This window comes from Oryctolagus cuniculus, chromosome 9 (assembly GCF_051225735.1).
Source record: "Oryctolagus cuniculus isolate XC-2025 breed Fujian yellow rabbit chromosome 9, ASM5122573v1, whole genome shotgun sequence".
In the NCBI taxonomy this organism is placed as follows: Eukaryota; Metazoa; Chordata; class Mammalia; order Lagomorpha; family Leporidae; genus Oryctolagus; species Oryctolagus cuniculus.
Window position 1 is genome coordinate 4262027 of NC_142875.1, and position 14583 is coordinate 4276609.

At 41.1% G+C, this 14583-nt stretch overlaps 1 protein-coding gene across 1 annotated transcript in view; it reads right to left on the reverse strand.

The window, feature by feature from the left end:
* Nucleotides 1-789: 789 nt before the first annotated feature.
* Nucleotides 790-14583, reverse strand: part of TNFSF13B (TNF superfamily member 13b) — a 32570-nt gene continuing 18776 nt past the window's right edge. Inside the window, 3 exon segments of the mRNA NM_001099964.2 lie at nucleotides 790-1067; nucleotides 5060-5210; nucleotides 5302-5414. Of these exon segments, the coding sequence (NP_001093434.1) occupies nucleotides 955-1067; nucleotides 5060-5210; nucleotides 5302-5414 (377 nt within the window). The 3' untranslated portion in view covers nucleotides 790-954.

Consider the following 14583-nt stretch of genomic DNA (forward strand, 5'->3'; position numbering starts at 1 on the left):
ACGAAAGTCAGGATTATGGCGTCTGAGATGCCATGATGTCTGTAAGAGAGCATGGCCCTTGCAGAATTCAGGGAGCTAAGAAGTTCAATCAACCTCAGCTTCTGTATCGCGAGTAATGGGATTTTTTAAACACAGTCTGGGCCATGTGAACTATGATAGCAGCCGTTTGAAACAGAAAAACAGGAAATAAAGAGAAACCATATTGCGTTATCATAAGAAGAAGAGCAATTATTTTCCAATATATGCTTTCCATGCATAAATTGGAATTGTCCTCCACTAAAACTTCTGAAGTAGCTGAAACTCATTGTGAGAAACACACATACACAGACAAATGAGGAAAGTCTTCCCTCCTGTGAAAAATGTTTGGGTAAACTCATAAAAATGGCAACTTAAGTCCCAAACGACGTAACTAGTATCCTGTTGTCAGTTCAACAGTTTTGAGTTTTAAAATTGAAGCCTGTAATTATTCATTCGTGCATTTGATGCAAGATTTCTAGAAATTTGCTTTTACTTTTACTTCTAAAATGTTAACTGACAAGGAAAGGGGCATATTTAATAAACAGTAAAGAACAAATGCTGAGATTTCCCATGGATACCTTGACGGCCCCCAATGTGGGCACTCCTGCCATTGGAAACTGTGGAATCCCGCTTTGGAAGGAACCATTCCCTCCCCTTCCCACTCTGCACTTCCTCCCAGACAGGAAGCCATGACTGAGTTGTTCAATGTGGAATGATAGTGGCATGTCTTTCTAACTCTATCTTTCCTTAAATGGGCTTTATTTCTCGTAATTCACATGACAGTCTCTGGCTGTGGTTGTCTGTTAAATTTCCTGTTTTGGACTAGTTTCAGCAAACCAAAACAAATAGCTCGCAGGGCAGGCTACCGTGACTACTGCTTGTTCCTTTCGCTAAGTGTTTTCCCGGTGGAGGTTAAGAGAAAGAGAGGAGAGCAGGTCACAACAGCTTCAGTGCACCGAAGAAAGTGCCATCTCCATCTCGCGATATCTGTGCATTTTCTCGTGGTATTGCAAGTTGAAGTTCGTCCCCCTCCTCCAGCTTTGCAATGCCTAGGAAAAACCATTAGCAAGAATGTAAGTGTCTGTATGATGGAAAAGAGACCCAAAAAATATTCTTACATAAAGCTATTTTGTTTTAGAAGACTTGAACATAGGCACTCATGCTGCAAAGTACACCCCAATGGACTTCTGCACAAGGTACAGTTCCTTTAGCCTAAACAAACAATCAGCAAAATAACAAGAGGGTGTTACAACAGATGTAAGCATTTTTATCATAGCTTAAAAAAAAGTAAGTAAATCATAGCACATCCCTTGATAGAATATTGTATAGTTAAATATGGGTTTTGCTTCATTTTATTGACAAGGAGGTATTTCACAATAATAGAAAAATGAAAATGTAAAAAAATGCATATTCATTTATATGATAGTCAAAAACACAAAAATCACACATATTCATATTTAATAGTCCAAAAACACAGAAAAAATACCATACACACATTCTGAATTGTCCTTACGGAATTTTAAATGTGCACATAAAACAGTAGGTGTTAAAAAGAGTAAAACAGAATATCAGGGTGAGCATGGCTTAGTGAGTAAGAGGCCCGCATGCCATATCAGAGAACTGGCTTCCATACCCATCTCCAGGGCCTGACTCCACTCTTGCCTTTGTGGTCCCTGAGAGGCAGCAGCGAGGGCTCAAGTGGTCAGGTTCCTGCCATCCATGTGGGAGACCTGGATTAATTCCTGGCTCCCAGCTATGGCCTAGCACAGCCTCTGCTGTGGCAGGCATTGAGGGAGTGAACCAATAGATAGGAGCTCTCTATCTCTGTGCTGCCCAAATAATTTTTAAAACAACATTCATTAACATAGAACAACTGCAAACATCGTTTTTTCTCTAGAATCAAGAACATGGATTTAGGCATCATGTGGATTCCGTTTTAGTGCCTTGCATATTATATTCCTATAAATGGCAGTTTCTTGCTATGATCAAATGCACCAAATTAATTAGTTCCTTAAGAGTGACTAAAAAATATGCATGCACTTAAACTACAATGAGTCATAAATCTAAGAAAGAGGAATCAGGTTATCAGGTGATGTAAGGAAAAATGTGACGAAGAAAGAAGAGGAACAAGGAAGAAAAAATAAACTATCAAGTAAAATCACTGGTTTCTGAGTGGCCAATATTTAGAACTAACAAATTAAAGAGTAGTTGTATTGTTTCTTTCGCATAGAGTGAAAATTCACTAATATAAACATACCTGCGTTCACTGATGTCTGTTCTATCTTAAAGCCCAAAGCACCCAGATTTTTCTGAGGCAAGAGCCTGCCAGAGTTTGTTTATTGAGCACTTACTGTGTGCCAGACACCCTCCCAGCAGGCACAGAGTAATGATCAAGTGGACAGGTTCCCATCTCCAAAAGTCCTAGGTATGTGTAATAACCCAAACCAACAACAAACAGAAGAATCTATTTTGCAGTGCAAGGATAATGTCTATGGTTTCTAGCATTGGCAGAACATTTGAAGAGTGCCTTAAATGATTTAAAAAACAAAACAGACTTATTTGTTAAATAGATATTTGTCATTATTGTAGAAATTAAAATGACCTAATAATTTATCCAAAGGTGTAGAATAAAGAGTATTGAGGGTGCTGGTGCCCTGGTGCAGTAGGCTAATCCTCCACCTGTTGTGCCAGCATCCCATATGGGTGTCAGTTCTGGTCCTGGCTGCTCCTCTTCCAATCTAGCTCTCTGCTATGGCCTGGGAAAGCAGTGGAAGATGGCCCACGTGTTTGGGCCCCTGCACCAACATGGGAGACCCGGAAGAAGCTCCTAGCTCCTGGCTTCAGATTGGCATGGCTCCGGCTGTTGAGGCTATTTGGGTATGAACCAATCGAAGGAAGACCTTTCTCTCTTTCTCTTCCTCCCACTGTCTGTAACTCTACCTCTCAAATAAATAAATAAACTCTTAAAAAAAACAGAATGTAGAGTATTGAGTGATGCTAACTCTAGCAATTAAGTGGGTGTGAGCCTATTGGTTCTATTTAACATCCCAACACTGAGCTAGTGGCTATTTCAATTCTTCCAGATGACAGCAATCAGCCATAAAAAACTGTAACTTTTTCTACAACGAACATATTTGTCAATGAATTAACAAGTAAGAGTCAGGTTCATGTATAGAAGTGGTTCCTTACTTTACTGTATTTTTTCAAGGATTTATTTATTTGAAAGGGACAGAGAGAGAGATCGATTGATCTTCCATCTGCTGGTTCACTCCCCAGGTGGCCACAACAGCTGGAAGTGTGCCAGGCTAAAGCCAGGACTTTCATCCAGGTCCCCCACACGGGTGGCAGGGGCTGAAGTCCTTGGGCTATATCCCACTGCTTTTCTGGGCACATCAGCAGGAAGCTGAATAAGAAGCAGGGCACCCGGCTCCGGAGCTGGCTCTCAATATGGGGTGCTGGCGTTGCAAACAGTGTCTTAACTCCTTGTGCCATGACACTGACCCCAGAATTGTCTTAGGCTTATGAGGTTGGCCACTTAATTTTTTTCAGGGTTTTATGGAAGCACTTTATGCATTTATACACTAATGTGATGTTTTAATCATTTAAAACAAAATTTGTCCCCAGAAGATGAAACTGCAAATCTACAGTGTAATTGAGACTGGTGGTTCTCCCACACAACACTAAATCATGAGGGTCAAATCAACTGCACATCTACAGTGTAATTGAGACTGGTGGTTCTCCCACACACCACTAAATCATGAGGGCCAAATCAACTGCAAATCTACAGTGTAATTGAGACTGGTGGTTCTCCCACACACCACTAAATCATGAGGGTCAAATCAACTGCACATCTACAGTGTAATTGAGACTGGTGGTTCTCCCACACAACACTAAATCATGAGGGTCAAATCAACTGCCCCTGAGAAGGAGCACCAAGGAATCTGGCAAAGCCTCTAACCGGAGTGAAATGAGAGGGGAACAGATGACTACAAACTTTAAAGAGAGTTGTGAAACTCCAAGTACTAATGAACATAGATAAATAGCAGATTGGGGTGGCCTAGCCATTTATAAACATTTTGCAATACCAAAATGCTGGTCAGCACTGGGTACAAGAAATGTTTCTTTATGAAAATTAGGGAATTCCAGTTTAATGAACTTCCTCTTCCCCCCCCATTGAAGTCCGCAGGTCCAGAATGACATCATCTGTAATCATCAACCATTTTTCTTGATTTCTAGCTGATTCACTGGGCATTTGTCAAGCTACCTTTGAAACCTAGTGCTTCCAGTTGCACAGCCAGTCCCCGATCCAGTGTCTCAGGCTGTCCTCAGTAACTGTATGGAACTGAAGCCAGTCCCCAGGTTCCAAATAGATCATCAACCTTGATTAATTTACAATTGACCTCCAGAAATAAAATGAAGGGAGGTTGGCAATTTCAGCTAACATAGACCTGAAATTAACAAGGCCTGCCCCTGTCTTTGCCTCCTCATCGTGTCACATCCATGGTCACTTGTCCATGGTCGGACAGCTCATTGCACCTGCTGTCACCTCTGTGGGAGTCAGAGAGCAGTCTCTGTGTCACTCACCCTACCCTCTGTAGCCTGGGCAGGAGAGTCCAGGGGTCCACACTGTTTGGGAACATAGTAGCTGTGTGTCCTGGGACAATTATGTCAGCTCAGGGTCTCAGAGTCCACCTCCCTCACACGGGAAGATTAAATGAGTAAGCCAGTGTCAAGTATAGGACAAAGTGCCTGGCAGATTGGCACGGCTCTGTGAAAGTCTGGTAGCATTATTGCCGCCATTGACGATGAAGGAAGCGATCTACATAGAATGTATGAACCTGCTTCCCCCTGCCTAAATTTCTATAGCAATGATTAGGCTGTCTCAGCTCCTCACTGGAGATACAGGACACACAGTAGACCGAAGAATGTCTTTTCTAGTTGTGTTTCAGACACCTTCCTTTGTGGTTTGCGCCGTGCAGCTCAGGTTTTCCCATTGCCTCCCTTCATTCCACAACAAACAAGTCTGAGAGCTAATACTTACCAGCTGAATAGCAGGAATTGTTGGGTAGCGTCTCCGGCATGTTTTGAATGCAACGGAACAAAGTCACCAGACTCAGTTCGTCCCCGAAGACGTGGACCTTCTTCCTCTGAATCAGGTGCCCCATGGCAAAGGTGCTGTCGGTGTACAAGACCTGGCAGACACAGCAAAGAGCGTGGTCAGGAGTGATCACAGCACAAGGTGGGAGGCGCGGGCGGAGGGCGCAGGTCTGGGTGCAAACCTACCTGACCGTATATGAAGAAGTACCCGGTTTCTTTGACCACTATTTTATTCTCTTTTTCTTCTAGGGCTCTTCCTCTTTTAAAGCTGAGAAGCCATGGAACAAATGTGTAAGATCCTACAAGGAAGAGCATCATTTGTAAGAAAAGAAACAGAGAAAACTCAAACTTTGTTGCTGAACCGAATCTGAAACTTGGAGGGTTCCATCCTTGAAAAACAGAAGAGTAGGAGACCAAACACGACGCTCCCTGGGGGTGCCCCCATCCCTATGTGTTAACCTGTGTGTCTATTGGATACAGGAACCTGGCACCAATGGCAAGTAGCATCTGGGTTTTCTTTCATTTTTGTGGGTTTAAGATTGTTCACAGGAAACCCTGATATGTATGAGCGAGTTGGAACTCAATCATGGACAACTCTTGGGGGGATTTTCTGGGGTTCCCAAAGAAGAGGGCATCAGGAGCGAGTGAGTCCCCCACAACACAGTGCAGAGCAGAGGCCAGGGAGAAGGAAGTCAGTGGCCACGACATGACCTTCAACAGCAAAGGTCAAGGTCCTCTGGGACGGCCGTGGGGCTGCTGTGCAGAACACCAGTCCCCCTGCATTATCCTTGGAGCATCACTGGGGAGGGACAAGGAGGCCCCTGGGCAGACAGAAACCAACAGCTGCAGAGTGGGGAGCACCAGCCACAGAGGCGGGGCAGGTCTGGGTGCCCCTGGACATGAGCACTCACCGAGGAACATAGACACTCCTTCCCCGAGAATGCACAGCCCAAGTCTCTGGGGTGCTCACGGTTGCATTGTGTGAGGGTTGGAGGAAGGGTGAGCTCCAAAGGTAGAGGCTGGGAAAGGTGAGGGGTACAAAGTGGTGCAACACATGTGACTGGAGATTAGGGAAATGGCCATGTTGGGATGCAACGGAAAACAAAGGTTTGGTAGTCAGCAATCATTTTAAACTGTTCCTGTAAAGTGGGTAGTGGTGGGTGCTGAAGTTTGGAACTCAGCTGAAACCTGATTTCCAATGGAGTGGTATTGGAACGGTATTGGCTGGGCTATGGGCTCTTCATCATGGATGGATGAGTGTGGGCACAGGCATTCTGGCTTTCCTGGTCTGGGTTGACTCGAGAGAACAAGTCATTTAAAGCAAGGTTGCTTCCACCACTATCAGATGTGGCCCCTGATCTTGAACTTTCTTGCCTCCAAAATTCTGAGCTAAAATAAACTTCTTTTATTTATACATTACACAATCTTAGGTATTTTGTTATGGCAACACAAAACAGACTAAGATGGGCCATATTTTTCCTTGGTCATAATAAGAAAGTTGACAAAAGTAACAGTAAAACTCAGAATCTGAAAGAGACAATTGGCCAGAAGCCCAAGAGAAGATTGAGTTTTCCTAGTATTTTGGTGGCAGAAAATCTTCTGTGGGTTCTCACACAAGGGCGCAGTGTGGCACGGGGGCTGACGATGACTCACATTCCACAAACGCAATCGCAAGCGTGCATGCCTGTTTCAGAGACTGCCCTCAAGTGAAACCAACTGTATTCGAAACTTTTCCAGGTTAGGTTCTTGAGGGAAGAATATAAAGCCAGAACCACACGTTTTCTGAATGCTTTGAAGGAGTTGAGAACTCTGGGTGATTAAAACTAATTACTCCATTAATACAGGTTAAAATGAACAACTGTGCCTTCAGGCAGAGGGAGGAAAAATGCCAAGGAAAATGGGGAGACGGGAGGGAGGAGTGAGAAGGAGGAGGGTAGATGATGGATGGGGAGACCCCACCACCTTCTTAGTGCCTCCACCCATCCCAGGGGCCGGCTCCATCGCTGTCTTTCCCTGGACATGCATTTGCCCTGACACGCAAACCTTCCCAAAGAAGAAGAGCTCTTGCAAACCTTTGCCTTAAATGAAAACTCCTCCTGTGGCACAATGGCTAATCCCAATGGCTAATCCCTGGGCAAAAGATCACCTCCGTTGCAAATGACAGAGTGGCATCACCTTCACCTACTTTATTATTTCAATGAAAAGATTCCAATAAAATTATTTTCCACTTTGTGTAAATAAGATGATGCAGCCAGCATGTTTTTAAATGTCAAGTGCTGGAAATTAGGAGGAATTAATGTAATGGCAGCTACAATTGTAAAATGTAGACACATGTCTTTGAAGGTGATTGCTTCAATAGTCTAATGATACTGCTTTGATGCTCTGTTCAAAAGGGGTTTTAGTCTCTCCGAACAATGCTGGTGGGTGTCTTAGCTACTATTATCTGCAATTTCAAGGTCTGTTTATCTATCTATCTATCTATCATCTATCTACCTACCTACCTATATTAATTAATGTTTGGCTCCCTCCTGCTTCCCCAGGGGCTTAAAATGGTGACAGCGCCCACAGCAAGTAGTTTTTCACTTAACCGATTCAATCTTAGACATAAAATAATTCAAAATAGCAGCATGCTATGACAGTTCATCACAAACATTTGATTTTTTAAAAAAACATTTTGTACCAATTATTGAAATTCTGGGAAGTGAAATAAACTTTGTCATGGAGCTCATATACACTCTTGAGTTGAAGTGAAACATACTTCTACAAGTACTTGTGTTTATTCTGGCTAGAGATATTCATCTGCTTAAGTTTCTTTTGTAATCATTTAAATGCATTTCCTATTTATACCGTATCTATATTGAGCAAATTAATGACCCAGTTCTTCATAAATTTCTTGGTGGTATTGTCAGAACAGAAAGAAAACTGATGATGAGATCTGCATTCCTAGTTTCTCTTGGCATCCATCAGCTCTTTCTGGCAACATTTCTGTTAATGAGACTGAGTGTATGTTTGCTTGCCTTTGTTCACTGTCTGTATGGCTCACTCACTTCACACTCACACTGTTATAAGCATAAATGCACACACACACACACACATACACACACAGGGATTCTCCTCCATGGGATCTGAGTTTGCAACGCACAGTCACAGTTGTACACTCAAATGCCAGGAATAGAAGCTAGCACACAGCAGTACAGCCAATGAATATGCGCTGTTGAATGAATTCCAAGCACTTTAAGAACACAGACTAAATAACAAATTTAAGGCCAGAGTACCTATAAACTTAAGCAAAAATACACTATAGCATGTTTCTACATCTTAAAATAGTCTTAGATTTTTAGCATGCTAGTGAGACTACAGATAAATGCAAACAAGACAACATGCATTGATGCTTAGTTTGTAGTGTTCTTTTCTAAACTATCATATGTCGCTCTTTATAGCAGATATTTAAGAGTTTTGAAATAAATTTCAAGGGTATTAGTGCTTATTATAAGACAGCAGCTAAAACACACAGATGCATCTTCATACAAATGTAACTTCATATGAAGTGTCTGGGCTTTCCAACCTCCATCAGTTTTAAATACTTGATTACTAAAATGTCCTTGAAAAGTGAGCAACTTGATAATTACATTAATATCTGGAAGTAGGTAAAAATAGCTTCAGTACTAATAAGTGAATGCCTTCGCACACATTTCTGAAACCATCTGCCCTTAAAAAATAGCCTTTTCCCTCTTCTGATGTATGTGGGAAAGATGCAGATAAATTTCAGGATGAGAAGTTTTATAGCAAATACATTTTCACTAATATTTGCTTTTGATTCTATTACATAGAGAAGGCATTTCCTCCCAAATAGTCACAGTTGCAGCCCTGCCTTCCTCAAGGACTGAAAATCAGTGCCACGAAGAGCAGCTGTCATTCAAAGCTGTCATCCTGGGTTCCTTCTCGCGAGTTTCTATTTTATTGTCTTAAAACAGATTGAAATAATTTTAAGACAGAAGATACTGATGATGCTTTTTAAAAGTAGCTGAGAAAATCAAGAAATAGTAACTCTGTTAGAAATACAGTTTGGCACAGTAATCATATGCTTGTTTCTGCAGAGGCAGGGGGCAGAAAAATCAGCAGAACACACGAGTCCGTCAGCAGGACCACGGAGGCTGAAGCATCTTGGGGGCACTGGAGGCCACTAGGGGCTGTATGCACGGGGAGCCATGATTGCACCTGCATTTTAGGGACATCCCAATTTGGCTGCCAGTTAAGAAAAACTGCACATCTGGAGGCAAGAAAATTGATCAAAATACAAGTGGCAGTGGCTTGTGTTATGATAGTGAGACGGAACTGTGGATGGAGATAGATTAAATAAAAGTGTATTCGAAGGAAAGAAGGCATTTGGAAAAGCAGGTGAATACTGCTTGGGAAATCTGCATCCCACATTAAAATGCCTGGATTCAAGTCCTGGCTCCAGCTTCTCGCATGCATAGTGGTAGGCAGTGTCGATGGCTCAAATACTGGGTTGCTGCCACCCAAGTGGGAGACTTGGATTGGGTTCCAGAATCCTACTTTTGGCTTAGCTCAGGTCTGGTTGTTGTGGACCTCTGGGGAGTGAGCCAGGGACCCATGTATGGTTGGACAATTTTTCACATCCTCCTTTCAAATATAAATAAATAAATAAATGTTTTTAAAGTATATGTAGGAGGAATAATTGATATATTTTTGAGATTAATGTGCTGAGCTGTAGGGAGTATTCCAGAAAATATCTGCATAGGGCAACTGCCTGCATAGTTATATCCCCTCCTGGAACAGGGAACCCTGAGAGATGAACAGATCCAGGGTACGTTCTGGATCTCAAGCCGAAACAAAGCCAGGACACACCAGGTGATCAAAGGACTGAGGTGTACACAGCCTGGAGCTCTGCGAAACATCTGGGTGATTTGGGAATGTAAGAATTAGCAAATATAGGATAATAACACCATAAGAAAATGTAAGGATGATAAAGAAATAAGAATAATGAAAAGAGAATGGGACCATGCCAGAGTTCTGAAAAACATCAACATTTACAATTTACTTTTAATAACAAATTGTGAAACCTTAAAAAGGAGTGGCCACAAGATAGGAAAAATGGGTTAGAGAAACAACCAATGAAGCCATGTGCTTCAGGAAGAAGGGAGTCACCAAGTAACAAATTTTAGAAGATTTAGAAGTAATTCTCAACACAGCCTCCATGAAATAATTACATGAAAAGGGATCAATAAGAGACTTCCACTTACAACACAATTGTGGAAAATGTGTCTCTCCTTTTCTACCTCCTGAAACTTACATGAAATAAACAGAGAGATGCATATGTTCAAAGCAGCCGTAAGCATCAACAAAGGAGCCGAGATCACAGTAAAGTGAAGAGAATCATAGACAGTGTTGAGAGGGCTTGGCTGCAACAAGCCTCACAAAGAGTCAGGAGAGGGAAGGACCCCTCACACGCCAACTCCTTCTGCATACAGATAATCCAGAGAGTTCCAATGCTAACTAACAGAATTTGAGGAATTGAGAAAACAAAGCCCATTTAATTAAAGGAAGAATTTCAGAAGGAAAAATAGATTTGATACTAAATAAAATGACATGGAAATAAAGAGTTCAGGATTTGAATAAAAACATGGAACCAGAAAACAATATAAGGCAAAGGATCAACAGCACATACAGAGTTGGAACTGCAGAAGACAAGCTCTATTCTAGAGCTACCACACACTGCAGGTCCAGCTTGTAGCAAGGGACATTGGTTCAGCATAGCTTTATTAGATTCGTATCACTGCTGTAACCAATTGCCACAAATAATGGCTTAAAAAACCCACAAGTTTATCATCTCACAAATCTGCATATCAGATGTCTCACTGGACTAACATCAAGATGCAGGCAGGACTCCACATCTCCTGGAGGGTCTTGGGAAGAATCTGCCTCCTTGCTTTTTCTACCTTATAGAGGTTGCTGGCACTCCCTGACCAACAGCTATCTTCTCTCTTCACTACCAGCAGTCATGTGCTTACCTGGAGCTGAGAACTTAAATCCACACAAAACCCTGCACTAGATAATTATAAGTGCTTTATTAATAATTACCAAAATCAAAATTTGGGGCTGGCACTGTGGCATAGCAGGTAAAGCCTCTGCCTGTGGTGACAGCATCCCATATGGGTGCCAGGTGGAGTCCAAGCTGCTCCTCTTCTGATCCAGCTCTCTGCTATGGCCTTGGAAAGCAGTAGAAGATGGTCCAAGTCCTTGGGCCCCTGCACCCACGTGGGAGACCCAGAAGAAGCTCCTGGCTCCTGGCTTCAGATCAGTGCAGTTCTGGCCATTGCAGCCAATTGGGGAGTGAACCATTGGATGGAAGACCTCTCTCTCTCTCTCTCTCTCTCTCTCTCTCTCTTTCTCTTTCTCTATATCTATATCTATAACTCTCTCTGTAGCTCTGTCTTTCAATTAAATACAAAATAGATCTTTAAAAACAAAGAGCAATGATAGTCACAGGTTAAGGTGAGGGACTGAATGAATAGTCAGAACAAAGGAACGTGAGGGCAGTGAGAACCCTCCATAGGATGACACAGTAGTGGATAAGTGCTACTATCCTGTAGAATCTGCAACAGAGTGAATTCTGACATAAACCATGAACTGTGTATGAAAATGGGCTATCACTTTTAACAAATGTAGCACTACAATGGGGGATTTTGGTCATAGAGGTTATGCATGCATATTAGTTAGAGGGATATTGGATACCTCTGTTGCTTCATCTTAATTTTCCTGTGAACCTAAAACTACTCTAAAAATGTTCAGAACAAGAATAAAGTTAAGAACAAGAATTAAGAAAAGTGAATAAATCATAAGGAACTGCTAGGATACCATCGAGCAGATTAATACACTTTTATGAGAGAATGGAGGGGAAAACTGCATAATAATTGGGTAAATGATAACCAAACTCTTCCCAACCTAAAAGAAAACGATAAATCTACACATTTTGAAAGGTCATTTAGGGTAAACACAAAGAGATCCACACTGAGACTCATTATACATCAAGCTATTAAAAGGCAATGACAAGGAGAGAATTTGGAACGCAGCAAGAGAGTAGAAACTCCTCAAGAACAAGGTGTGCTCATTAAGATTAACAACTGACTTCTTGTCAGAAATCATGGATGCTGGGAGGCAATGAGATGACTATTTAATTTAATGAATGAAAAGGATGCCAATAAAATATTCTATATCTGGGGAAAATGTCCTTCAAATATGAAGGAAAAATTAATATGGTATAAGTAAACATAAACTATGGAGTTCATCAGTAATGGACTTAACATTTAAGAAATGGTAAAGGAAATCCTATGGCTTAAAATGAAAGGACACTGGATAATAACGGGAAGGCATATGAAGAAATAAAAGACCACTGATAAAGGCACCTTTCTAGAGAAATATAAAAGCTGTTGTTATTGTATATATATTTTTTGCTTTCTACATAATTTAAAAAATGAATGCCCAAAAAACCCTTATTACTTTTAATGCATGGTGGTCTAGAATAAAGACAGACATATCAGCCAGCAGAATAAAACTGAGATTTCAGAAATAAATGCATACATCCATGAACAGTCGCTATTTGGCAAGTGTGCCAAGATCATTCAGTGGGGAGAAAATTGTTCATCAATGAGTGAAACTGGAGCAACTAGACATTCATATGCTAAAGGATGATGCTGGAGCCCTGATTCATACTATGTACAGAAATGTACTAAAAACAAGTCAATGGCCTACTGTAAGACATGAAATCAAAAGACTCTTAGAAGAAAACATAAGAGTAAATCATAATGCTGCATGGGGTAACAGATTCTTTTGATAATGACACCAAACGTGTAAGAAATAAAAAAAAATAGATATGTTGGCTTCATCAAAATGATTACCTTTGTGCATCAAAGGACATTGTCAAGACAGTGGAAAGACAGCATATGACATAGGAAAATATTTTTAAGTCAGCTATTTCTTAAGGGTCTAACTTTCATCAAATATAAACTTACAACTCAAGAGCAAAAAAGATAAACAAACCGATTTTAAAAATGGGTAAGGGATTTGAATAGTTTTTTTTTTTTTTCCAAAGGAGACACAAAAAGTCAACAAAGACATGAAAATATATTCAACATCACTAGTCACCACTGCAATGAGATGCCACTCTGCACCAAATGGAAAGTCAATAGTGGGGTCTGCCTGTGGCATAGTGGTTAAAGCTGCCGCTTGTGGTGCCAGCATCCCATATGGGCACTGGTTTGAGTTTCAGCTTCTCCATTTCCAATCCAGCTCTCCGCTGTGGCCTGGGAAAGCAGTAGAAGATGGCCCAAGTCCGTGGGCCCCTGCACCCACGTGGGAGACCCAGAGGAGGCTCCTGGCTTCTGGCTTCAGATCAGCACAGCTCTGGCCATTGCAGCCAATTGGGGAGTGAACCATTGGATGGAAGACCTCTCTCTTTCTCTCTCTAACTCTGACTTTTGAATAAATAAATAAAGCTTAAAAATTTAAAAAAGAAGTTCAATAGTGATGGTAATAATGGCAGTGACATACATTGGTGGAAAAACTAGAGCCGTCACACATTGCTGGTGGGAACATGAAATATTGCTGCCCCGTGGATAATAGTTTTATGGGAAAAGTGTAAAGAACACGAAAACCTTGAAAGTGAAAGATAAATGAATAGGGAATTAGAAGTGCCAGGTAATAATGCTTGTGTAAAGCTCTTTCAACCAAAAGTCATTGGGGAAGGTGGGGAAGGGAAATATGAATATGCAGACAAATCTATTAAACCTGGAAGATAGATAAATGTATCCAAACACAGGAATTTAATACAAGATAAAGTGGACCTCTTAGTCAAATCATTAGTCAAAATCCAAATTCTTAAAAAATGAATTTACAAAGAAACCCTTTGGAAATTAAAAAGGAAAATGACAACACTGTAGTAAATGCATACAATTCATAATACAAAGAATTAATCTGTTTAAAGAGCTCACAAAAATCAGTTGGCAAATGACCAAACATCCAATAGAGAATGGAAAGGATATGGTCAGGTAGCTCACAGGAAAAAAAAAAAAAAAAACAGAAATACAAACAAAAAACAAAAATTTGAGGAATGTAAAGACAGCTACAAATGGGTTAAAACATGTAAAATAATGGCTCATGCATTTCTTGTTAAAAGAAAAGAGATAATAAGTTTTAGGGATTTTTGTTGTCATTGCCAGTGGTAGCATAGCATTTTATAACTCCTTATAGAACCACTTGGCAATAACTGTCAAAACTGAAAATCTATCCAACGTATAGACTGACACATGAGCAATTATAAATGTATGTGGTTATTCTTGGAAGCACTGTCATTTAAAAGATTGTCATCAAGAAGCTTACTGGGGGCCAGCGCTGGGGTGTAGCAGGTAAAGCCACCACCTGGAGTGATCGCTTCCCATTGGGCAGAGG